The sequence below is a fragment of the Hippichthys cyanospilos genome, chromosome 7 (assembly GCF_059441005.1).
Source record: "Hippichthys cyanospilos isolate Australia breed blue-spotted pipefish chromosome 7, RoL_Hcya_1.0, whole genome shotgun sequence".
NCBI lineage: Eukaryota > Metazoa > Chordata > Actinopteri > Syngnathiformes > Syngnathidae > Hippichthys > Hippichthys cyanospilos.
In genome coordinates this window covers 18750746-18778243 of record NC_142375.1, presented here as the reverse complement: position 1 = coordinate 18778243, position 27498 = coordinate 18750746, and the positions used below count along the sequence as shown (strand labels likewise).

The following is a 27498-nucleotide window of genomic DNA, read 5'->3' as shown; positions in this document are numbered from 1 at the left end:
ATTTAATCCGGCCTGCCAAATTTGAGGAAATTATCAATCAGAAGGAGAATGATAATGTTAATATCCTGAAGGATAAGCGGGACCAGATAGTAACTGTCAGCACAAACAAAAAAGCTTTATTGTGTTCATTTGATTTTCAGTTGTTGTAAAAGTCATTTGAATAGTTAAATGCACGGGACTTGAATAAAATTGATGTAATTTTTATGTTAATTTTCTATTGAAATATCTCACATTTATTTTCTATTATGGGCTGGATTATCTGCTCAAATCTTCTCAAATTTTTTAAGCCTTCGTGGCCCTCGAGTCTAAAACTTTGCCCAAACCTGTCCTATACTGTCCTATAGTATATCAGTTACAAACATGACTGTATCCTTCTTTTGTGACACCCAACGTTAAGAGTGGAGTTAGCATCGGTTTCATATACAAAGTACACGAGTGCAACTCAAACATCTGTCATCTTGTAGGTGGAGCAGAAAATAGCGGCCCGCGTAGGCCGTCTCCAGGCCGAGCTGGAGAGAAAAAGCTCTGAGCTGGAACGGGCCAAGCATGAGAGCGAGCGGCTCAGCCAGGAGAAACAAGAGCTCGAGGACAAGGCCTTGGAGCTCTCCCGGCAGGTGGACGTCTCGGTGGAAATGCTGGCCAACCTAAAACAGGACCTGGTCAACAAGGAGGCTGAGCTCAGCCACAAGCAGCAGTAAGTGGCGTGCTTGATCATATGCAGTAAAACACCTTGAATACACTTTTTGCTTTAGGAAAACAAACTTCCCCAATCATAGACTATGTAAACCCTTTTTAATGGTTAAAGGCTCATTTAAAAGTAGTCCTTCAGAATCTCAATTAGGCGACCCATAAAACCTCATTATGAGTTTGGAACATATCACAGAGGACCAAATCATAATTCATCTCTGGGTAATGTGCACACTGCCTTGCTGCTATTTGTATTACTGTCTCAACATTGTCCAAATCCTTTTCTATCAGCCTTCATTAGCAGATTGATTTTCTGCGGCCCGAGACTGTGTCCTGTTTCACCATGGGATATGAGAATCCATAAAAAAAAAAATCGCATTTGCAGACAAAAGTATTGAAAGAGGGAGGTCATTTCCTTTCTTTTTGCTGTAGACTGAAAACAAGTTAGAATACAGCACTACTGAAAATAAAAAAAATATATTTCTACATTAGCAGGTGTATTTATGCATAAAGACTATTGTGTTTAAAATGTCTTGCTGTGTTGTGCAGCTAAGCCAGTTGACATCTTTTAGGTTATAGATTTACACAAGTCCCATGCCAGCATCCTTTTTTTAAATTCCTATTTACTTTCACATTCATGTTTGCTGCATTGAAGAACTCAAATTATTTTCAGTTTTTTGTCTAAGATTCATGGGCAATGTAGTCACACTGAACTTGATCTGAGCGGTTCTGGTGGCATGTTATCAATGTGGGATATGTTGTGCCAATTGAGCTTGTGAAAAATGAAAAATTGCTTGCACCCAACGATAAATAGCTTATTTCAATACATTGACATGCTAACAATAAGCATCAATAATAGTCCTTAAGAGCTCTTGAAGAAACAGATATTCTAACACAAATGTCCAAGCAACACATGGAGACAGACAATGTCACAATACTTATAGGCATATTTTCTTTATCCTCTGTGAAAAAAAATGCATCTTGTCACAGCTAATTGAGTCAGGGAGATTAGTGACAATATGGAGCCAATCTTCTTTGTTTGTCATTGACAATTGTACCGCCCCCAGGATACACAAAAAAGTAAAAAAATTAATTAGATGCTTATTGATGAATAGATTAAATGCTTACCGATCTGAAATTGAGTGAGAGATTCTGATGTTGTCTTTTTGTTGGTTTTTGTTAGACCCTTTTGAGGTAAGAATTTCTCGTGCAAGCGCTATGTTAGCGTCATAGTGTACCCCGATACTTTTGTCCATATGGCGTTTGTCTGATTGTCCTTTTCACTGGGCTGCTTCATGAGCTGGCTCATTTTTCAGGTTCCGTTAATAAAAAGCTTGGTTAGACATGAATCGCGCAGATTGTTGTCATATCTGGACATGAATCTGATGAACACATTTCAAGTTCTCCCAAAGCATGGCTATGGACTAATTATGACTACGACTATTTTGAATCCTTTTTTTGTCCAACTGAATCACATCTTGCATTATTGTTGCCCAAACGAGAATTAAATCCATTAGTTATTTAATCACGAGTTAATAATGTCCATGTTCATGTGACAGTGAATGCCTCTTTGTGTGTGTCTTGTATATCTTTCCCAAAGGCTTCGATGATAGGCTCGTGCTCATAAATGACCCATATCGGGAAAGTGCGCTAGAAAATAGATGGATTTGTAAAATAAATAAATCATAAATGTCTGTGAGTCAATCAGTGAACTTGTTTATTAGGTACACCTTCATACTCTAATAAGCTCAGTAGCAAGATTGACTGTGTAAAACAGGCACCATTTTTCTCCCCTCTTGCTCTGCCTCTCCTTGTCCACGCAGTTTCTCTGACGGTTTCTCTCCTGGGAAAAGCTGGCAGTCAAGCAGCAAGCTCATTCACACTGTAAAGTACGGACCAGCTAAACAAAGTTGGAAAAAGAGCATCGCTGTCGTTGCGTCTTCGACTGAATCCATGACTAAGCGTTCCTTAACTAACACATGGTCTTTGAAAAGTCACTGCATGTCATGGGGCTTTAGCAGATTCCCACCGGACCATCAGAGGTGGGAACTACAGAAGAAGTGAGTTGCTAGGCGACAACAGGACATTTACACTAAGTCCTAAAAGCGGAGGTATTCATAAATGTGACAAATAGGCTGAAGGCCGATAAATTATTCTCTGTGAGAGGTAGCGTACATCTAAACAGGGTAGTACCCAAGCATTTTATCTTCCAGAACATACACATTATTTACCACATAAATACGAAGCACCCAGGTGTGACTGCAGAACAATAGCAACAAAGACGCTAATGTAGCAAGCCATAGCAAAGCTCTTTGCCAAACTAAATCTGAGAATATCAGCGTTTTAGAAACAGGATGGACAATGTTTTTTTTTTTATTGTTGCATTAGAAGCTCCTTTTCACACAGCTTCGTCTCTCATTTAGGCGTTTTCAAGTCAATCATCTGCAACTTTTAAATATTAATGAGGCGTCGTGAATTTGCGCAAAGCGTCGGTGACACCTGTGAAAAGATCCTAATTAGCATTCAAAGAGAATCCCTCCTTCAGAGGATCGTATGCTTATTATTCATATGCCTGTTAAAGCAAGGTGTCTACACCGTACTGGACGAGCTTGTTCTTACAACAGGACAGGCAACGAAGCGCTAGTTAGCATAGTTATAAATAATGTGGGTGAACTGGAAGGTTTTCAAAAGCAATACGCTTTGAAATTTCCTGACAGAAATATCGAATTGTAATGAAAGGTCTTTTGGGACCTGCGGTTTGGTACCGCATCCGTTTATAAACATGAGTTTTAGCTAGGAACAGTTTCACTTTATCACTTTAGCTCTGAGACTAGCGGTTAGCATGACTCTTTCGATGTTCTCGATTCAAATCCAGGCTGTGGTCTTTGTGTGTGAACTGTGGGCATTACAGAGTCTACACCAGTGCTTCTCAAATGGGTGGGGTACTAGAAGGAACTTCAAGGGGTACTAGAGGTTTCAAAGAAAACAAACATGTAAAATCCTTTTGAAGATTGATTGAATTAATAAACTGTTTCAGAAAAATATAAGTTCATAAAACAAATAATATGTTCAGTAGGTTATTCAGTTTCATTATTGTAAAAAGCCAGATTCTCCCCCATACTAAAATGGTTCGACCCAACTTGCCCTGTGCCACCTCTCGTTACCTGTCATGTTCATGATTTATTTTTGTGAACATGTCTCCAATATGATCCCAAAAAAGGGCATTTTAAGTTAAGTATATTTTTGTGGACAAATATTTATTCATAGTTATTTCTTTCAAGAACAGGTATGACACTTTATGTTGATTATTTTTTGTGGGCAAATATTTATTAATAATGATGTTAATGATTTATATTTGTGAAAAGATCTCTACTCTAACCCCCAAAACAGGACGATTTATGTTTAATATTTTTCTGTGGACAAATATTTATATTTGTTCTTTTTTTTTTCTTTTTTTCTAGAACAAGTATGACATTTTATATTGATTATTTTTTTGCGGGAAAATATTTCAGTTCTTTTTTGACAACAGATTTCTTCTGATTCAAAAGAGGACACTTTAGTTTGATTATTTTTTTTTGTGGACCAATACAAATGAAGTTTGAAAGGGAATCATAATCATACATTGATGGCATACTTTAAGTCTTTTTTTTTTATTTATTATTTTTGTATCCCACTGGTTAATTGCTACTTGGCTGAAAACATATTTCACTGAAAAACGGTTGAGAAGCACTGGTCTACACAACCTATTTAAAAAAAGTCCAATTCAAAATCACACACAAAATCTGCGCCTGGAAGTGTATACACTTCAATATGATGGCAGCCATCCTTTCTTCATCTCCTATTGACCATGTAAACGCATTTTACCTTGAGGTTTTATGTCTGAGGTGATACGTGTCAGTGTGTGTGTGTGTGTGTGTGTGTGCATGAATGTATACGTCCTTGCTTTGCCTTCTCTCGATCAATTTCCTTTTTTTTTTCTTTCTTCCATGATTGAAATGTCTATTTTACCGCTTTTCATGGAATCTGGGATTTAATTGGTGACATGCTGTTTACAAATAGCAATCATAAATTCTTCTTCTTTTTACCATTTTTATCATAGAAATGATTGAAGATAAAGTCATTCGAAGATCAAACTTTCTCCATTATTAACTCTTTTTGGTTTATTTAGTGTGGCGGCATTTGTTTTTCAAAAGGATTGTAAAATATTGGCAGATCAGACAGACTGTTTGTAAACACTGCAAAAAAACATTCCATTTGCTGTCAACTAGCTGAAACGTTGGTGTTTATTCGAATGTGGTTTTACATCACTGACTATTTTTGCAATCCTTTACATAACATGCAAGCACGTCTTCGAAAAAAAAAACAAAAAACGCTGTGATATGCAGTAGTGCCTAATATTTCGGCCAGTATATTTGAAAAGCTATTTGTGTGAGCTCTGAATCAGAGTGTCAGCCGTACACAGCAGATGGGGGAGACAGTTGAGATGGATAAAATGGTCTTTGTCTTACATGCACACACACACACACACACACACACACACACACACGGTCACATCGTTTCAAGCAGTGCAGACATTGAGAATTCTCCTCACCAATTGTTGGCCTGTCAAAGTGTTCCACATAGACGTGAATCATTTTGTTCTTCTATTAGGAACAAATAACTGACATACAGTACATGCTGATCTCATTGCTTTATGCAGATGGGTTAGAGTCAATTGTGCAATTACTGGCAGCCAGTCACATGGTGCTTCTTTTTGAGTTCGAGTCGCATAATTTGCCTCGGTGGATCTCCGGTACTCATTTTGGAACGACGAAAGAGAAGTTATCTGAGCCCGATGGCGTATTATTTTTAGCCCGCAGCGTCCCAATTTCAAGAAATGTTAGCGCGACTCTTGCATAAGAGCACCCTCCAATCAAAATTCAGAGGCTGATTTTCTTTTTTTTTTTTTTTTTTACCAATGAGGAAGTGGGAGGGATGGAGAGTAAACATGTTGCAAGGGTCAAGGTCCCAACCTTTGTGTTTTTTATTGCAGCGTTTAATAACAGCAAAAACAAAAAAAGGGCACAAATGCCTCATTTGATTTTTTTTCCTGAAGTGTACTGCCACTGTTTTTTTCAAACTAAAAAAAAAAAAAACTTAATAATACCAGTCAAAAGTTTGGAAACACCTTCAAGTTCAAATGGTCTCAAACATATTAGGAGCTCAATAAAGTCACGCTATTAACTCAAAATTAACATTTATGAAGGGAAAATCTTTCCATATCATAAAGCAATATTCATCATAAAGCTAAGCAAGAAAATACAGAGATGTGATTTTACATTTAGATGAACTTTTTTTGAAATTCGGCTTACCAATCATTGCATAAACAGGCGTCTTACTGACATTAAAATGCAAATTGGTGTCAATATACCACTTTTGCTAAACTACAGTCCTTTTATCAAATCAGTCCCTGTGGGAACCCAGTATTCCTAACAATAGTTCCGGCCTTGCTTGAATTGTTTACAACTGACGTTGATTGTCCTGCTGTGTGCTCCCAAACACACATTTTGACCACTTCAGCATTTCTACAGTAAAATGTTGTTGCTGATAAATGAAACTTGCTGTTTACTTGGCCGACCGTGCAAAATCTCTCTTCCTCAGCTCCGGAACGAAAACAAAACTAAAAGACGTGGTTAAGATTGGCTTGTATTTTCTCTTGCATAGGCGGTACAAGGAGGTGTAGGGTAGGTACTAATTGCTCCTGTCCTGCTCCTGTCGTCAGGAGCGCACTTCAAGCCATTTTAATCTGCACAGGTGGGGCTGGTGCGAGAGTGCAGAATAAGCAAGGAATGTTTAGAAATGCATCAGTGAAGGAAAATAATACTTTGGGAGTGAGAGTGAGAAATCAACAAACCAACAAGCTACAATATGCTATCATCACTGAAAAAAATAAGATATTTACCCTGAATGGAACACTTTTTCTTTATAATATTAAACTTTTCAATTTGATCTATTCTTGGCCTTTTTTAATGCTAAATGTCGCTGTCCACTTCATTTTCCTTTTCAGTTTTGAGTATGACCGAAAAGTCGGCGAGTTTGAGGTACAGTAACTGCTCATTGAAAACAACATATTTCCTTCTTAATGCCCATATATCATCACATATTACTTTTGGAGTCAAAAGAAAGCCATTGTGCATCGGTTTTCAAGCCCAACGTGGATCTTATCTCTCATTTACCTTTTATTTTTGGCAATAAGCCTAATCTATTACACACACACGTGTATCATAAATCGTATATAATTCATTGTAATACAGATGAATGAAATGAATTAATCAGTTGAGGAGGATCTTGAAAAATATAATGGCATATTTAATCTCAATCAGAAAATTAGTGGGGGGGCACCCCTGAAATCTGGGACACTTAGATTTTTTTTTTTTTTAAACATATAGTAATTCTATTCTCATCTCTTCTAATCTCAGGGAGGTGGCCCAGATCGACCAGTTTCTGCAGGAGACTGCGGCACGCGAGGCCAACGCCAAAATTCGCCTGCAGCAGTTCATCGAGGAGCTGCTGGACCGAGCCGACCGCGCCGAGAAGCAGCTGCAAATCATCAGCAGCTGCGGCACCACGCCCAATGGAAGCCTGGGACGATGCAGTCTGCAGGGCAAGGGCAACGGACGCCAGGTAAGGAAAGAGAAGCATGAGCAACATAGTGGAGTCGTGGTTAGTCCAGGTGTCCCGCAGGGTTAGAAGTTCCATTGCGGTGCTTTGAGTTTGATTGGCGACCATTCCAGGGTGTACTACAACCCTCAGCCGAAGCTCATGTTTTTTCTCCTGTTGTGGTATGCAAGTTGGGCAGTATGGGATGCAATTTATGTAATAGTTATGTGATTTTAATTAAGTAATTCAGTGTAATTTTATTTTTTGAATTTTATTTATATATTTATTGAAAATAATTTGATTTTTGGGTTCTACATATATGTAAAGCACAAAACTAGAATGATTTTAAAGTAGTTTCCTGCGCCCCGCGAGTCCGACACCTGTGTGGGGATAAGCAGTTATATATATCTCATAATTTTATTTTTTGAATTTCATTTATATATTTATTGAAAATAATTTGATTTTTGGGTTCTACATATATGTAAAACACAAAACTAGAATGATTTTAAAGTAGTATCCTGCGCCCCGCGAGTCCGACACCTGTGTGGGGATAAGCAGTTAAGGTAATGGACAGCCATCATTGAACAAGGTCACGAAAGGGGCGAGGCAGCCACATAGTGTGAGATGAGGCTTCAGTAAACAAGACGTTTCACCTCTTGGTTAGAAATATCGATACCATGAAACTCATATTTACTAAGAAATGAAATCACCAATGTGCCAAATATAATTTATATGCATATATTTCACTGTGAAAAGCTCACACATATCATGATTTGGGCTCTTTAAAACTACCAGAAACGGATAAAGTAGATACAATAGGCTTGTTTATCTCGCATTGATTAAAGCGCAACAGCCGAGCACGTCACTTATTTAGATCATCATCCAGAATCGCCGAAGCGATGGCTCAGGAGACAGAGAGAGAGGCCACCTGCTCTATCTCACAGATGGATGCGTTTCCGTGGAAACCAGTTCTTGCTTCTCATTCAAGGTTGCGATATGATTTTTGATGTGATGTAACAGGCTGCAGATCCGCTATCCACTAAACAGCGTGTCCATCTTGAGCTTCTTTGACACAGAGAAGCCACATTAATTGCAGGAACACAAATCCCTTGATTTATCCCCTCCAAAATAGCTTTCAGACAGCGAACGACAGAGCAAAAAGGCATCAAAGTCTCGCTCCCTCCCTTTTCCTCCGCCATGCATAACTGCTCACCCCTCCCCTCTCTGCTCACAGAAACAATTTTAATGGAGGTAATTAACTTCAAAGTAGTGTCATGTGGTGGCCCAGAGTTGTCGATGCGTAAAAGGGGCCTCAGGTAACTAAAAATGCACCTCAGCTCATTTAGCTGAGTCATAGGACGCCAAATGATTCTTCTTATGTAAGAACACGTGAGCTGCTAGGATCTTAATGTGTGCTCGTCTCTAACATTAGGTGCACCTCAAGTGTTGTATTCTGAATTTAGATATGTGATGTAAAGTCAAAGACTTGAGTCATAGTTGGCACCTTGTTGCTGCATGAAGGAAAGCCCAGAGACGTCACCCAGCCACACACGCTCACGCACAGCTAACACTCAAAAAGTGTCATGGTATAAACAACAGCCTGGAAGACTGAAAGGCAATCCCAATTTTTTTTTAATTAAATTAATGATTTCATAAGGAAACAGTTATAAAATCTTAGCGTTACAAGGGGTAATCAAATGAAAGAAATCCTAGAATAACACAGCAAAGAGACTTGAATAAACTTGAATAAAGTTGTACTTTTACAAGATCAATGCCAAAAAGTTAAAATATTGCAGAATAAAATTGCAATTTTACAAGGGGAAGATTGCATATAAGAATACTTCTGTTTTTTACATGAGAAAAATTCTAATGCTGAAAGATTTTTCCCAAATTTTCTAAGTACTGTTTAGATTTTAAACTGTGCGTATTGTGACTGTGCCCTACAGTAAGGTACAAATTGAGAGTAAAATCCCCTCCTTGTTTTTGAATAACGCCAATTTACTAAAGTACTTTATATTAATACTGCTCATTATGATGGTACTTGGAGAGCTAGAGTGAAGTATTTTTTATATTAGCGCTAAAAAGACTCGCTGGCTGATATCCTTTAAAGGGATAGACCATTTAGTTAGACAATTTCAGCAGTGGAGAGGTATTGTTTTATTTAATGTTTGTTTCCACTGTGACTGTTGGCTGACATGAAGTCAGCCTGGTGGATCTTTGCAGTGAGCATTAGGCCCCGGCAGGTTGCATTTTACATTTACAGAGGGCTTCTTTTTTTTATTTTTAAATAATCCTTGCACGTTGTTGCATTTGGCAGCAGATCACATTCACATAATGTACAGTAGATCCGAATCCACAAGCTCCGGCAGCACACAAACAGCTTTGGGCAAACGAGAGTCAAGGTCAGCTTGCGCTTGCTCTGTAAAAGCAGTCGTCATGATGTTGCTTTCTAAACACTCCACTACTGCTGCTGCAGCGCCATCTTCAGGCAATTCTCTTCTAAGGAATCAGTTTCACACTTTATGAACAAGGATTCGCTATAGCTATTATGCAATTGTGCATATTTTTTTTGTAATACTGCTATAATGCAGGACATGTGAGCAATGACAGTTTGTGTTATGTGATGTGATGAAACTGCAAATGAGGCTGTTCGTTATCAGGCAGAGGCAAGATTTTATGCATAGTTGTATTTAAAGCCTTCTAGCCACTGGGGAAGCAATTAAAGACGCAGCAGGAGCATAAAAGGTATTCCGCCCACATAAGGCCCAGCATTCGTGAGCATAGGTCGCGGCACAATACCACGGCACCATATTAATACAAGTTTATTTTTCCCGACTTACGTTTTCTGAATAATCAACGTATTGATGTTTGTCTGCAGAGAAATTCAAGCATCTCTGGAAGCACAAGAGGCATCTACCAAGCATCTGAAAGACGATCTTCTCCAAGTACTGGGTAAGGTGTAGCTCCCTTTCTTCTACTTTTCAAAGAAAAGAAAAACACCTCTCGCATTTGTTAAAAGGCATTGTGACTTGAAAATTATACAATAAATATGATCTGTGGGAGGGAAAACAACTGTCACTAGCTGAAGTATTCAAGAAACCACAGCGCCTGAGGAAAAAGAACCAATGAGAGACAAAAAGTGTTTCTTGCAAGCTTATTTCATGCAAAATTTAGTGCTGAGGACAAAAAAAAGTTGACCAAGTCGGGTAAGTTTACTTTAAAAATAGTTTGACTGAAATATCCATGTGCCACGTCTGCGCCATAATTTTTCATATGGCCTTTTCTTGCAGATGTAAGCAGTGTTGCAATGACGGCAAGGGGGGAGGGCTCCCCCAAAAAGCAGGGCATTTCAAAAATTTGAAATCATTTCCAATTGAAAGAAGAGTGACAAAAATAAAGTAATAGTCAATTATTGTAAAGTGGATAAGGCATACCACAGCAATACCACTGCAAAGACCTTCTTAACTCATTCAATGCCAGAGACGTATTTTCACGTTTTTAAAGAGTCAGATACTTAAGTATCAAATTAACAATAACGTTAACATTCGGCTACATTGCTTGTCTTTTTCTTGGCTTCAAGGCTGATGCAATTTGTGTGCTAAAAAAATAAATAAATAAAAAGAGCAATAAAAAATTGGGTGTGCATGGGAGTGGGAGATGACTTGATTAATCAATGGAATAATTGACAGGATAATCAATTTGAAAAATTATCAATAGTGACAGCCCTAATAAAATTATGTTTTAATTTTCATTGAATGAGGACTTCATATACAGTATATGTAGTCTTGCAAAAGAGTTTTTTTTTCGTAATATGAACCAAACCACAAATTTCAGCTGTATTCTGTAATACTAAACTTTTAATCATCTCAAATTACAGCTATTGCATCCAAAAAACAACTATTAAGATTTTTTTTCCTCGTGAAATATTTCTGTGATCCTTACCATCATTATCAATTTTTTTTACTAACACTCATTCTTTTGAATTGCTGTTTTTTTTCCTCAAATTTCAAACTTAGGCTCCTTAACTCAAACACTCCAAAGATGATGTGATATTTTGCTTTTATTTATTCAGCAATTTTTTTCATTACTAAAACAAATAAATGAAATATTATGAGAATTGTATTTAGCATAGTAACTCCTCGCTTCTAGTGGCTAGAGCTGAATGTCTGTTTTTTTGCCTGAAGAAAAGGTGATGTCAGAGTGAGCGCACGTCGCAATCTCCTACCTAGCAAAGCCCAATCTGTCATTGACGGAGACGTGCTATGCTCGATCTGTCTCAATCACACCTGTCTTCTTTCGTCCGCTAAGAGCGCGACTGTACAAGCGGATATCTTTGGAATAAACCGTGTTACATCACACATTGACATCCAGTCTCTGCGTGAGGTCCGACTGAGATGCCAGTTGGGGTGCAAATGTTTCCTGTTGGGACGTCACACACTCGCCGGCCGCAAGTTAGTCACGGCGACACGCGGCGGTCCGACAGCCTTCTGTCTCCGTGATGAGCTTCTCGTCTTGGATTAACTGTGCAACTGTTCTGTGACCTCAGCGGATATTTTTACCGCCGGCATAAGACCATCTTGCGTCAATTTAACACAACAAGTGATTGCTATTTTTTTATTTGATCGTACCCCGGCAATTATTAGCTGTGCTCAGTTGACATTTAAGCATTTCCTCAAATCATGCCGTCCCTCAATGGGGACCCACTTATTTGCCGTGTGGGTCATCCACTGAAAAAATATCATCCTTTTTCCCTATTTAGGACACAAACAGTGATAATCTAACGATCAAAAATCCCATTTGGGGTCTTTTGCTAAATAAAGCTGCATCGCCATAGCCCTCTCACAGGTCAACTATCTTAATTAAATGCCACTGACTTTCAGTATTCAGTATGTTTAGTATTTAGTATCTTATTCTCATCTATCTATCTATCTATCTATCTATCTATCTATCTATCTATCTATCTATCTATCTATCTATCTATCTATCTATCTATCTATCTATCTATCTATCTATCTATCTATCTATCTATTTATCTATCTATCTATATATCTATCTATCTATCTATCTATCTATCTATCTATCTATCTATATATCTATCTATCTATCTATCTATCTATCTCTATATATCTATATATCTATCTATCTATATCTATCTATCTATCTATCTATCTATCTATCTATCTATCTATCTGTCTGTCTGTCTGTCTGTCTGTCTGTCTGTCTGTCTGTCTGTCTATCTATCTATCTATCTATCTATCTATCTATCTATCTATCTATCTATCTATCTATATTAAAATCATGATTATTCATCATGTCATCATGTTTGGTCAAACATGTCTATTTAGTGTCCCCTTTTAAAATAAGCGATATATAAACAAGGTTTCAAGGCTTGATACTTACAAATAAATTAGAAACAAAATAAATAAATGGTAAAAACTTGGCACACAGGGCAGCACTACAAACTTAAAAAAAAAATACCTAGAACCAAGCACATTATCTACTATTTAGCAAATTTTAATAATAATTTGTAGTGAAAATTTATTTTAAGATTTATTCTAATTTTTTGCCAATTGGATTTTTCAAAACGGGTTTCAATCGACAGCTAGCATTGTAAATATTAGGAATCCGGTTCGAAACTCATTTCACACAGGTAATATATCAGGGTGAGAAAAGCTTTTGTCATGCAAACATGTGGGAAACATTGCCCCCTGTTGGTAAATGACAAAGTACTTGATTTGACTTGTAATTAAAAATAAAACGCTTGACTTTTTAAACGTCAATATCGCCGAGGATCAGCTGAATTAATCGTGGCAGCCAATATCGTGATTGCGATTAAAATTCGATTAATTGTTCAGCCTGTCCAAATCCATCTTTGTGATCGATTGAGTTAAAGTGAAGCAACTTACCTCACGTGCTTATGACATGTGGGATTTTCTCACTATCTTGTCATCTGGAATTATAGCGCATCTGGTCGCATCAAGTCAGTGTCACAGGGCTCCGGCGGGTACGACAGCGACAGCGTGGAGATGCACCCTATGGAAGAATGCCCCGAGGCTCAGTACTACCACATGCAGTGCCGCCTGAACGAGGTGGCTTACGAGCGCTCCCCCGGAGGCGGCGGAGGAGGGAGAAACTGGGGGCTCCGCAAGCAGGCCATCCAGAACTGGCAGCGCCGGCCTTACAGGAACAGCACCGAGGGCGAGGAGGGAGACGTGTCCGACGTGGGCTCTCGGACAACCGAGTCCGAAGTTGACATGTGGGAGCAGGAGAGGAGAGCGCTGGCGGAAGTGCAGCAGTCCAGCGCCCCCTATCCTTACCACGGCAGGGCCGGATATCGACCCAATGCGGGTAATGAGCTTCTTGTACTGACAACTATGATTTACAGTACATTCGTAAAACTAACTCAAATTTCTAGAATGATGCATACATTGCAGTCCGTTTGAGACACATTTAGATGACACAAATTCGACCTCAAACCTGAGAATGTACTGCACTTGAATACAATAAAAACAATGATATTAAAAAACCTTGAGAATTAGGCCTAATAAAGTAAAAAACAAACTATAATCTTTGAAATGCTAAATAACAATTTAAGTTTACTTTACTGCATAAAAGTGCTCGATTTTAGTCTGGAATGGAAAGGCTCGAAAATGGTGCTATTTTTATTTATTTTTTTGACAATTGTTTTGTAGTTTGTTTTTCATCTAAAATGAATTGGACCACCCCCACTAAAATTAACTGAAGGAAAAATATAATTCGTCTTTTCAACATTTTCAAAGAATGTAATATTAATTATGAATATACGTATTTTTCTGATCTGGCAGTGAATGAGTTAGTGCTATTTTAGCATGTCTGGCAAGAAGCTCCAATCTAATTTCTAGAATCCATGATAAATTAGAAAAACATTTTTTTTAAGCATTATAAAAATTCATTTTCGGGTTAAATGAAATCTTTCGCTGCTGTTGACAGCTATATATGCCACACATCCATTTTATTTCTTGGCTGGCCGTGGATGAGCTAATTTTTTAAGTATTTAGGACATCTGTACAGAATGTAATTCAGTCATTTGAGAATCGTAATTTACTTTATTGTGCAGTGATTACATTCAATTATTTAAAAACTGACAAAAATTAATACTAAAACTAATCAGTACTAAATGAAGGTATTTAAAAGATACACACGTAGATTACAAAAAACTAACAAAACAGTCAGAAAACCGGTCCGCTATTGGTCATTACCTGCGGCTAGCATGACAAGCTAATCTTGCGAGCGAAAGTACATGTTCACTCAACAAAACTGATCAACTCATGCACAACAATCACAACAATCAAAATGTTTTTTTTTTTTTTTTTAAGATAACAGATTGAAACAAAACAGGAAGTAGCGACCTAGCAAAATAAAAGTGGTCACCAGGATATCACTCACTTATTATGAGGACACTTTTTTTTTTTTCCTGCAACAAATCCCGCATTCCAGCTGATTTGTTTTGTACATGCCCTCTTAGTGGAATGAATTGGTATTTTATCCAAAGCTACAGTGACACCTAGTGATCTTTTTCTAGCACGACACATCTCAACTGAGTGGAAGCCGATCACGTTGGGTTGCTTTTAAGACTCCATCCAGTACGATGTCGTGATTCAAAATGTGCTACCATATGGAACGAACCCCATATGACACTATATGTCACACCCGACATGTTACTGGCGTTTCCCTGACGTACTTCCTTACTCGGAGATGGCTTTATCAGGGTGTTCTCTATATTCACATTCGCACGTTTCTTTCCTTAGCATACAAAATCTTTTTTTTCCTTTTTTTTAGTTCACTCGGCAGTCGTAAGCGTAGGCGGTTTGTGTGTGCGTGCGTGTGTAAGTATGTGAAGAAGCGAGAGTGTCAGTGGTGGTTCACAGGCCTGATGGTTTGAAGCAGACGGCCTTGGACGCCAAAGATGAAGATGAGTCACCTCCGAGCGATCTCCTATCGACGCCGATGCTTATTTTCGCTCGTCTTTGCAAGCTGCACGCACACAAAGCTGTTAGAATCGCTCTGCAGATGAATATCTTCACACCTCTATACATCTACACGGTCTGTACATCCGTTACAAATGCAACGCAATCTGGTGCAAGAGAGGAACACTGATTGATTATATGAATCAAATAAAATATGTCAACTAAATTATTATTGGGCTGGCTGTCAGAATAATTCCAGGACTAGTGTGACAAAAATATTTGAAACCCCAAAACTCTGCAGCGTATGAGCTCCTTGCAGCGTTAGCGTCGTGCGGTACTGAATAGATAAAATTAGAACCATACCACATATTTTTAGTACCTTTTAAGGTTCAAACTAACTTGGAAAACAAACAGCCGCCTGCAAGACATGAAGATGCAATAATGTAAATGCCATAGAGAGGCTAACACAAATTAGCATCAATGTTATGGTAATTACAACACCACAAGAAACCGTGAAACTGGTGCAGGGCATTTCTGATTGAAAAAAAAAAAATCTTCAAATGGAGTACTATGCCATCTGTATCCTATTTATTCAACTGTAACTACAGTACATTTAGTTTGGTATCCCTTTGCAAATTTTGTTCAACTAATCCAGAATATACAGAAGAAGGGATAACATGATCATGTTTTTATGCTTCATTTGCGAGAAAATTGCATCACTAATGGCACTGTACACCTGTGTAAAACTTCACATAATATAAGCATACAAAATTTTGCTGAGTCACTGTAACGCAGTTTAGCAAAACAATGCTTCTTGTTCCAATCGATTTGTTCTCAATTTGAAAAGAGAGATGCACTGTCCCTGTCAGGGCATTAAAAAGCTTTACATTTTCTCACATACCCCCTGAAGTGTCTTCATGTATCTCTAGGGGTTTTTGTACCCTCATTTGAGAACCGCTGTCAGCCACTGTGCTGTATTTTCTCTTAAAACGCTTGTCTTCTTGTTCTTTTGAGATCAGGCTTATAGAGGCCAATATTTTTGGCGTCTTTTATTGTGGATGCCGTCTCAAAACAAACTAGACAAATTGGTTTACATTTTTTTAAGCTAATCAAAATGAATGAATGAACAAAACTGCATTGATTATCAATTTTTTAATCATTTAATTTGATCATAAATTAGGCTTTGATTAATAGTCGCACCACTAACCATTTCCTCTTATTGTTTGTCTGCCCGTAGGTCGAAGTGAAGGCATCTACAGCAAACCATGCCGCCACGAGAAGAGCCCGTCCAAATCCAACGAGGTGATCAGTCCCGAGATCCTGAAGATGCGCGCCGGTTTGTTTTGCATCTTCACCTACTTGGACACCAAAACGCTGCTGAGGGCTGCAGAAGTCTGCAGAGACTGGAAGTTTGTTGCCCGCCACCCAGCCGTATGGACCAGAGTCTTGCTGGAGAACGCACGCATTTCTTCCAAGGTGAAAAGCGTTTGCGTGTTTGTTTTACCTTTGATTGCTTGAGTATTTGCGCCATCCCATTTTTTTAATCCTATTTTGGCTGTCTTGGTCCAAAACAGGTCAAATTTGCAATTTCGAGGTGTTAAAAACCGATGATTCCAAACTCAGTCCTCGAGGGCCCCTATCCTGCATGTTTTTGATGTTTCTGTCCTCTAACACACTCGATTCAAATGATCGGCTCATCATCAAGCTCGGGAGAAGCCTGATAAGAATCCTGATCATTTGAATCAGGTGCGTTGGAGAATGAAAAGGTGAAAAACATGCATGATAGTGGCCTTCGAAGACAGGGTTTGGACTGCCTTAAAATGTAATTTATTAGGGATGGGCGAATACCAATACAAAGTAGCGTATCGAGTTGATACCTTACCTTATTTCAACGTATCGGTACTCGTGAAGACAGCTGATACTAGAATCCGTTGCTCTTTTGGAGCACTTTTACATGTCAAACTACAAGTTAGAAGAATAGAAATTTTGCCATTAATTTCATGACATTTTGAGGAAAATTCTCTTTTAAAATAGAAGTGTTTTGAGAGGAAAATTCTGTATTGTTAGGCCCAGGCTCAATTATGGAGTCTTTTTTTGTACTTAACACATACACGGGATACACCGTATTAAAAGGCACATGCTCAACCATACGGTCGGCAATAAATGGTAACATTCTCTGAATGGTTTATCCCAGCATACAGTACATACTGTATGTAATATGTAATTTCCTCGCATTGGTTTATTGTTGCAAGCGTACGTACTGTGGTGGTCTGTCCCTTACATGTATGTGTCAGTGGGAGGGACAATGTCAATTTTTGAGAAAATTAAAGGCTTTAATTTACGCCTTATGGTACCAAAATGTGGTGTTTCCTGTAGTTAGGGACACATGAAAGGTGGGTATGAAAAGGACCTCTTGTGGGTAAAGCATGTCCTCCTGTCATGCGAGTCAAGATAGAAGCTCCTCAAATCATTGCCGTCTTTTTCCGTTTGCTAGTTGCTGGGAACGTTGTCTCAGTGGTGCACTCAGACGCACTCGCTCATCCTGCAGAACCTCAAACCACGACAGCGCGGAAAGAAGGAAACCAAAGAGGAGTACCTCAAAAGCACACGGTGAGCGGGAGAAAAATTAGAATTTCGAAGATGAAAGCTAACATTGAAGTTTTTTTAGTAGTAATGAAAATTGTGAGCTTGCTAAGGTGATGTCTCCGTGTTAGTGGGTGTCTGGAAGAGGGTTTGGAGGCGCTGCTGAAGGCCACAGGAAGTAACCTGCTCATCCTCAAGATCTCTCATTGTCCCAACCTGTTGACCGACCGCTCCCTCTGGCTGGCCAGCTGCTATTGTCGGGCTCTGCAAGCCGTCACCTACAGGTATGATATTTTATATATATATGGTATAGTTTTTTAAACTGAGATTTGTCAAAAGAGGCAGTTTTGCCCAGATAATAGTTTAGCACATCTTGGTTTATTCTCTTTCAGCTTTTATGTGACTTTTGACCTGGAATGGCTTTCGAATCACAAGCTGTGTATTCTCAAGAGAGAGTGAACAGCTTGAATTTTTTGACTTCTAAATCGAAGTTGAGAAATGTGTCAAATTGCTGTTTGCCATGTAAATTTTGGACTTTGTGCCTCATGTTAACATAAGGAATCGCTAAACTAATCATATTCAATTGCTTATTAAGGACTGCCGCTACACTCTCATTCTATGATAGGGCAAAAAAGACCTTTGGTGCATTAAACATAAACAACTGTAATAACAATAATTACTAATTAGGTTATTTTATGATCATTTAATGAAACCCTTCATGTCTCTGGGATTAATCAGCAAAAAAATCCCAAAAATTAGAAGGTTGCACCTCAAATTAAGTCAATGATTTGCAAAACTGCTCTGCAAAACAATAAATTAAATATTAAACATAATATTATTATGTTTCAGGAGTGCAACAGACCCAGTTGGCCAAGAGGTTATTTGGGCCCTCGGAGCTGGCTGCAGAGACATTATCTCCCTGCAGGTGGCACCACTACATCCATGGTATTCATGGCACTGAGTAATCAAATAAAGACCACTGTAAGGAGGGTACAAATGACCGGAAGTGACTTAATTGTCGTTTGGTGGGTTTCAGCCAACAACCGGCTCGTTTTAGCAACAGATGCTTGCAGACCATCGGCAGATGTTGGCCTCATCTCCGTGCGCTTGGTGTCGGGGGAGCGGGATGTGGCATTCAGGGCCTGGCCTCACTGGGTAAGTGAGGAAGTAAAAAAATCAAATAAAATCAAACAACAATGTAACGATATTTCACAAGGAATTGATGTCATCTTCATCAACCTTTTTGGAACTGATCCAGTCACTGGTTCGGTCATCGTTTTCCCCTAAAGTAAAAACAAACGTCTTATTTGATTAAACACAAAAGATAGTCAAACCGGTTTTACGAAGGTCTACAAACACAACTTTGCTGTATGTGTTTTTTTTTTCTTTGCACATTTTTCTGATTTCGTCATTATAAGCAGCCCCCTCCATAACTTCAATCTAGTTCATGATGAAAACACCCCCGAACCCCAGTATGCGACCGCACATCAACATTCCACTACAAGTGCAATTTTGAAATCGTCAAGAATGAAATTTGATAATACTAAGTGAAGCTCCCGTGTATCAACAGCAAGGAACTGCATGCGCCTCCAAGTACTTGAGTTGGACCACGTGAGTGAAATCAACCAGGAGGTGGCAGCAGAGGTCTGCAGGGAGGGCCTGAAGGGCCTGGAGATGCTGGTGCTCACATCCACGCCAGTCACCCCCAAAGCATTGCTCCATTTCAACAGTGAGTCAGGAAACTCCATCCATCGAAAACATTTTCAATAATTTCAATAAAATATTCATCCATTTTCCTTTCATTAACATTACTTCATCTGTGTGCAGGTGTGTGCCGCAACCTGAAATCCATTGTGGTGCAGATCGGTATTGAAGACTACTTTGAGGATCCCAATAGCCCCGAAGCCAGGAAACTGTTTGATGAGATGGTTAACAAGCTCCAGGTGAACTTTATTTTTAGCCTTGGACCTTTCATGCGTTCCTTAGTGACCGCCTGGTCCCCATGAGCAGAATGTTGAGGACCCCCGATGTAGGATTTCACCTCTACGTATCCAGATTAGAAACAAATGGCTCGAGCTACACTGTTATGCAACAACTTGATTTATTTGTTTCTTAATTCCGAAATAAACTCGGCAAATAACGGATGTCATAGTAGACTTTTATTTTGACGCTAGTGACTAGACTCTAGCTTGAATGTACTCTCTAGTTTGATTCATCTTCACAGTTCACTTTTTATTGCTATCACATGCCAAAATCAACACACGTGCCTTTAAAAAAATATATATGTAAATCCACTATGCCGTTAGGAAACCGCCCGTCAATCCCGCGCAAGTGATTGATACTCCAGCGTTAGCACTAGCTGCTCACTACATGGTGCATTCAAATGCAATCAGACCTTTCCAAAGCAGATGTTTTCAAACTGGAATTTTCTAAACAATTAGGCTTTTTCAGTCTATAAGAGCCTACATATACTGCATCAAGAAGAAACATGGTTATGAAATGACCTGACGAGTTGTTGTTTCCATTCAAAATGTAATCACAAACATCTATCATCTTTGTGACTAGCAGTAGCGCAAAAAGATGACATCATCATTGACGTTATCAGGTTGAACAATAATATAAAATGCAGTCAGTACATGAGTGTTGATTAAATGACTCATTCAGTTAGTCCAGTAAAAACCGCGTGTGTCACCACCTCAACAAGTTCAGCAACTCATTGTGCATCAGATAAGATGCAGGCTTGACTTTTGTTGTGGTTGAAACTTGATACATTCATGATTTATCTTCACAATTCTTTGAGAGATTATAAATGATGTAAGTGAAAATGCAGTAGTCAAACTGCCATAAAATGCTTTTTATCATTTTATAAAACCAGACCTATATCAAGAAAAACAACAGTGAAGGTAAAATGACTGATATTTTACAAAATATCGATCTGAAGAAAATGTTCTGAATCTTTTGGATCATGGAAAAAAATCTGTTATCAAAAAGAAATATCTGAATTATCAATAAATATTTTTTCACAAAAAAGTAATGAACATAAAGTGTCAGACCTGTTCTCAAAAAGAAATAATTATGAATAAACATTTGCCCACAGAAACTTATTCAACTTAAAGTGTCCTCTTTTGGGATCATAGTAGAGAACTGTTCACAAAAATAAATCATGTACTTCAGCGGTCCCCAACCCCCGGTCCCTGGATCAACTGGTACCGGGCCCCGTGGGCTGCACCCGAAATAATGTTTTGGAGATGATTTTTTTTAACAGTTCATACGTGTCTGCTTGATCTCTGTTTTTTTGGCGCTGCCTCTGGCCGCTGTTTATATTACATACATAGTGAGAAGGATGTTGTGGATATCTAAGGCGTTGCCTGATTCGTGGTGATCAAAAGGTTGGGGACCACTGATGTAGTTGACAGGTAACGAGTGGAGGCACAGGACAAGTTGGGTCGAACCATTCCTGTATGGGGGACAATCTCTCTTTTTACAATAATGAAATTGAATGACCTACCGAGCATAAAATGTGTTTTCTGAACTTATATTTTCCTGAAACAATTAATTTATTCAAAAATTGTTTTTTAAAGGATTTTTGCATGTTTGATTTAAAAAAAGGTCCAGTGACATACTTCCACATCAGGCATAGGTCCTCCTACACTATACAAGAAACCGAGCGTCATTGTTTGCATGTATCCTTAATTATTTTCGTATTATTTGCCCCTTGCAGGCATTGAAGAAAAGACCCGGCTTCTCCAAAATCCTCCACGTGAAAGCGGACAGTCTGTGCTAAGATCGTTTCACGCCGATTGCCCTGAGAGACGCCAACGCGGGAGACGGCGCTCTCGGTGTGTGTGAGTGTTGTAAGAGTAAGCAAGCATGTTCCGCCTGCAAGAGACGTAACACTAGGCCGTCTTGATGAACCCAACCGAGGCTCAATGTGCACATTCATGCGTGAGGAGACACTTGTCGATTGTTGCGGGAGGAGTCATCTGCCGCACTGCTGCGAAGGTTGTGACTCGATGTGGTCTCATGGCGGGCTTCTGACGGCTCTTCAAAAAAAGAAAGTAACAATTCCCCCATTTCCGGATCGCGTCGCCTCGGAACCATCGGACCACCTGCGCGGCTTTTGACGCGAACCCGAGTGTTGAAACGTTCTCCTCTCCTTTAGAAGACTGAATTGAAACTTTCAGCTTCTCGCACAAGAAGCGTGCCGCTCCTACATTCTGGTTTGGCAGTCATGCGCTTCCTCTACCGTCCTCCGCTTTCACGATGGATAGCTATTGTTTATTTTTTCGTGACTATTAAAAAAACTGTATCGGGCGAACAGAGAACAGCATGCGGGATCCAATTTTAATCTCCAAAGTAGTGCCATTCGTGTCTGCCCTTACAGTGACATTTTTTTTTTTAATCCGACGTGCCATCGATGTGCAAATCTTTCTCGTTCTAATCGCAAAATGTGGAGAGCAGGTGCGGATGTATTACAGTGTTATTTCTTCCTTGTGACAGCTTCTGCTGGATTTTTCCAGCCACGATCAATGTTCAGCGCTAGAATCAAATTCCGTAGAAGAAGAATTGAGTGGCTTTTCAGTTTACATGGCAGGTTTTGAGTAGGCACGGGCTGATAACCGATTGGACGATTTACTGTGGTGCGAAATGAGTGCTTTTCTTTTTTGCTTGATCCAACACAGTTGACGCAACAAGGCAACTCTTTGAAAATAATTAGATGGCAAATGCTGTTTACCAGTCGAGATCAGGTCATGACACTTAGCACGCCCTCTGTGAGTTTTTTTTTTTTTTTTTTACAAGACGCCTCTCAAAATGTGACACTAAAAAGGCAAGCATAAGTGCTCATTTTTTTTCATCAAAAATACATATTTACCCTCAGGCTAGTCAACCAAACTTGCTTTTCATGTAATTTTTTTATCAGTGGAGTGCGCCTCCCAGTGGACATTCATAGAAACGGGATGCAGTTCAACAATAATAATACTCGTGCATCGGTGTCAAATTCAAGGCCCGCGGGCCAGATTCGGCTTGACACATCATTGTATGTGGCCTTCAAAAGCAAAGAAGAATATCAACTTCCAAGATCCATACTAAAATATGTACCAAATTTTTAATTGTTGTGTAAAAATATATTTGTTTTGATCGCCTTTTCACAATAACTCGAACAATAACTTAACTATTATCCTTGACTTCTTCTAATCAATGCAATCAATTTGTTGCGTAATATGTGTGAAAATACAATGAAAAAACATTCAATTGGTTTTATCATCAAATGGCCCTTTGAGAGGAGCCATAACTACAGTGGCCCACGACTAAAATATTAGTGATATGGTATCACTGGTGCTTGTAGAGTTAACTCAACAAGCTGCCTTTTTAAAAAATAATAAGATGCCGTTTTTATGGTTTTTGTTTTGAGGATGACTAAGGTCTTTGACTTAAAATATCTTTTTAATCACAGGGCACTGTGACTTGCTAAAAACAAGATGTTAATGTTAATGTATTTATTTATTCATTTGCACTAAACATGGCACTCATTTTTTAATTTATCAATATTTTGTTTCAAAATAAAATAGATTTTTTTCAGTGGAAAAAAATAGAGCTGTAATTTTATTGCCATGTTACTGTGACACCATGATATTTTTGTTTTCCCAACATCCGAATCTAAAATCGTCCCGTGCCTAATTTTGAGTTCACGAACGAGAACAGAGCGCCGTAAAATGTGATGCACGAAAGAAAGTTCAGCTACCGTAGTGCTTATATTTTTAAAGCTTTTTTTTTTAAATATTTATGACCCAAAAGGGATTTTTCTTAAAAATATTTACATTCATTTTAATTTCAATATAGCTTTAGAGTTTGTGAAAGCCTACGACACGTCCGACTAGGAATGAAATCGTTGTAACCGAAAAAATTGCGTGATTGCTGGGATGCCAAAAAAATTGGTGATATTAAATGCAAGTTAATGCATTACAGATTACTATAGCAATTTCGTAAAGGAAGGGCATTTGATTATATTTTCTCCATTAACTTAAAACTTAACGATCATCTGGAGAGTTTGTCATTAAAAAAAATTCACTTGTGTCGTATTTGTTAAAGCACATAAAATGTGTAAATTTTTGGTTCTCAACTTAAACACAAAAAGCACCATTATAATCGTATGTGTTTTAATTGGTGATGACACACGCAGGGGTTGTTTTCCAAAAAAAAAAAAAAAATCAACACAAAGTGTCTTCTTTTGGATTATATAGAACATCTGTGATCGAAATGAAATAACTTAATTATTATTATATATTTGTCCACAAAAAATAATCAACAGAAAGTGTCAGACCTGTTCTCAAAAATAAATTATGAATAAATATTTGTCCACAAAAAAATAATCATCCTAAAGTGTCAAACATAAATAAATATTTTTCCACAGAAAAAGACCAAACAAGTGTCCTCTTTTGGGATTACTGTTCACTAAAATAAATCAAACTTAATTATAAATAAATATTTGTTCACAACAAATAATCAACTTAAAGTGTCATACCTGTTCTAAAAATATATTTAAATAAATATTTGTTCACAGAAAAATACTCAACATAAAGTGGATTTTTTGGATTTCTGTTCAAAAAAATAAATACATAATTTGATCATAAATATTTTTCCACAAAAATTCATCAAAATAAAACGTCAGACCTGTTCTTGAAAATAAATAATTACTAATTAATTAATAATAACTAACACAGGTAACGTGACAAGTTGGGTAAAACCAAAATAGTATGGCCTTTTAAAATAATGAAATTGAATAACCTCCTCAGCATAAAATGTGTTTTATGAACTTAAATTGAAATATTTAATTACTTCAATAATTATTTTAAAAGTATTTTTTGCATGTTTGTTTGTATGTTTTATATAAGAGCCCAAGTACTCCCCTGTAGTTCCTTCAAGTACCCCCAGGGGAACCACTGCTCTACCACATAGCACTAACTTGACTTAACTTTTTTCTGACTTTGTCTTTAAATGTTTCATTTTTTTTCTGGGTGCTGGGAAAACCACACCTCATTAAATTTATTTGCTGAAATGTGCAAGACAAAACTGAAGACAAAAAGAAAAAAATGAAGATAAAACTAGGTATGTCGTGTGGTCACCGTGTGCGTAAATGTGGCAGCCATATTGGATGGGGCAAGTTTCTGCTTAAGGCAGGAGTTACTCTGATTGGAAATGACATCACCTTTTTGACATATATATATATATATATATATATATATATATATATATATATATATATATATATATATATATATATATATATATATATATATATATATATATATATATATATATATATATATATATATATATATATATATATATATATATATATATATATATATATATATGTGTATTCCCCCCCCCCCTACCAGGCTGTGGACAAATGGCAATAGAAGGTGGATGAGCACGAACAGTAGGCTAGCAATACTTCAATAAATTTATACCGCAAATAAAAGGGAATATTCTGGATTTACCCTTTAGAATCAGGTAACTGTGGACATGACTCTTTGTAGCTCCGGTTAGCGTTGTTTGGAGGAAATGAAGGTGAATTAAATCAGAACGGCAAAAGCAAAAGGTTCAAATTTTCTTCTGCTGCTACATCCGTCCGTTATATTCCATGGATTTGTTGAAAGTGCAATATAAAGTCAGAGAAGCTCGCCTTGGAACAAAAGCTTCTGACAAGCATCTCATATTTGCTTGTAGGCCCACGCGTTTGACACGGAGTGTGGAAAGAGTAAACGTCTAATCCCAGGTGGCATATTTAGTGCACGTTACTTTGTTTTCCAGCTCGCACGCGCACTTTGTTGCACGCAGAAGAGAACCCATCCTTAAATCATGACATTATCTTTTTCAGTGCTTCATAAGGCATCATGTTGTTATCTTTAAGAAATGTGTTCTTTTTTTGTTGTCGTTTTTATTCAGCTGGGTTCAACCTTAATTGGATCTTCAATTTGTTTTGTGATTTCCTCAAATAGTGGACAGGGATGATCAGGCATTTATTTTAAGCAGCGATGAGGCCTTCACTCGGAGAAATTAATTGATGTATTTTTTTGAGTTACAAATATTTAAATAGATATTAGGTATTTGTTCCACTATTTTCGTGATTTATTGTTGTGCCAATTTAGCTTTGAAATTAAGTACATTTTATTGGTACAAATGTACTCGTCTGTTATAGTATTTTAGAGAAAACATGTTAAAAATTCAAATAATTTTGTAATTTAATTCAGTCACTTCACTGCCAGCCCTGTAAAAACACATGTTTGTCTGTTGCCGTCAATGTCAGTCAAGAAGATATTTTAACTTGAATAATGTTTTTTTATGGATATTGTGATTCTGTACCATGAAGGAAATTGTATTTGTACCAGTTAGCCTAAACAAAAATATTTTTCCTGGAGGGCAAAAAGGAATATGTTTTTTTTTTTTTTTAAATGAGCCATTGTTCGAGCTGAGGTCACTATTTGAGGAAATATGACTGAAATAATTAGCAATTTAAATCACACTTTTTAACCAAAATATTTTTCATCTTTTTCAATCCTTTTTGATCATTAAAAATGTGTACTTTTGACCATGTTTTCTCATTAAACTATCATCGTAAATATCACTGACAGGAAAATGGATTAAGAAACACGCTTACTTTTAGATTTTTGACGATCCTGCCTTTCCTGTCAGCTACCCTGTATATAAAGTTGACAAGAAAAAAAAAAGAGAAAAAAAAACCAGAAGAGCAGCAACCTTTGATCACCTGGTGGAAGACACTTATGTTTACATTGTGCGAGAATTCTCAAGTTGAGCAAAAGGCGAGAGAATTATGTGATGTACAGTATATCAGCTGTATTTGAATTGTGTCTTGGATACTTTATATTAAATGTACACCATTCACAGAGATGGAAATTATTTAAAGAAGATAAAGAGGATGACACTGCTATTTATTCATACATGTATATATATATATATATATATATATATATATATATATATATATATATATATATATATATATATATATATATATATATATATATATATGTATATATATATATATATATATATATATATATATATATATATATATATATATATATATATATATATATAAATATATATATATAAATACTTAAAAGAAAAATAAGAGCGAGACATGTATATTGTTGGCATGTTTGTGTTGACGCATCATTAAGTTGCCTTTTAAATGTTCTGCTACTGTGGCAAGAAATGTGATGTTCAACAGCTTCAATTGCCTGCTGTTTGAAAACATTTTTCTTTAGTTGACTCCTGTCTGTTGTTGCACTAGTGAGAGGAAAAAATCATATAGACATATAGTATATATAAATACATATATATATATATAAATACAAATATATTACAGATGTTTATGAAGAGTGTTGTTTTTCGATGTCGGGCTGTTTCTTAATATTTGACTCAATAAAATGCACTTTTATTTTAATGATCATCAGCCCACGGAGAAATGATTCGTAGTACAAGTTAGCATCCTTGATTTTTTTTTTTTTTTTTTTTTAATGTTCATGCCAATATGACCTTATGCACAACATTATAAAACAAGATATTTATTTGGGATTTTGCATCACATTACAGTACACAACCCTGAAGATGCTCT

The 27498-nt window shown here is 37.4% G+C and overlaps 1 protein-coding gene across 1 annotated transcript in view; it reads left to right on the top strand.

The window, feature by feature from the left end:
- Positions 1-25081, top strand: part of fbxo41 (F-box protein 41) — a 38201-nt gene extending 13120 nt beyond the window's left edge. The window contains exons 3-14 of the mRNA XM_088418569.1: positions 465-694; positions 7146-7350; positions 10205-10278; positions 13289-13674; positions 16510-16748; positions 17767-17882; positions 17987-18139; positions 18705-18800; positions 18892-19010; positions 19426-19584; positions 19683-19798; positions 21577-25081. Of these exons, the coding sequence (XP_088274695.1) occupies positions 465-694; positions 7146-7350; positions 10205-10278; positions 13289-13674; positions 16510-16748; positions 17767-17882; positions 17987-18139; positions 18705-18800; positions 18892-19010; positions 19426-19584; positions 19683-19798; positions 21577-21639 (1956 nt within the window). The 3' untranslated portion in view covers positions 21640-25081. The remainder of the gene's footprint in view (positions 1-464; positions 695-7145; positions 7351-10204; positions 10279-13288; positions 13675-16509; positions 16749-17766; positions 17883-17986; positions 18140-18704; positions 18801-18891; positions 19011-19425; positions 19585-19682; positions 19799-21576) is intronic.
- Positions 25082-27498: the final 2417 nt, after the last annotated feature.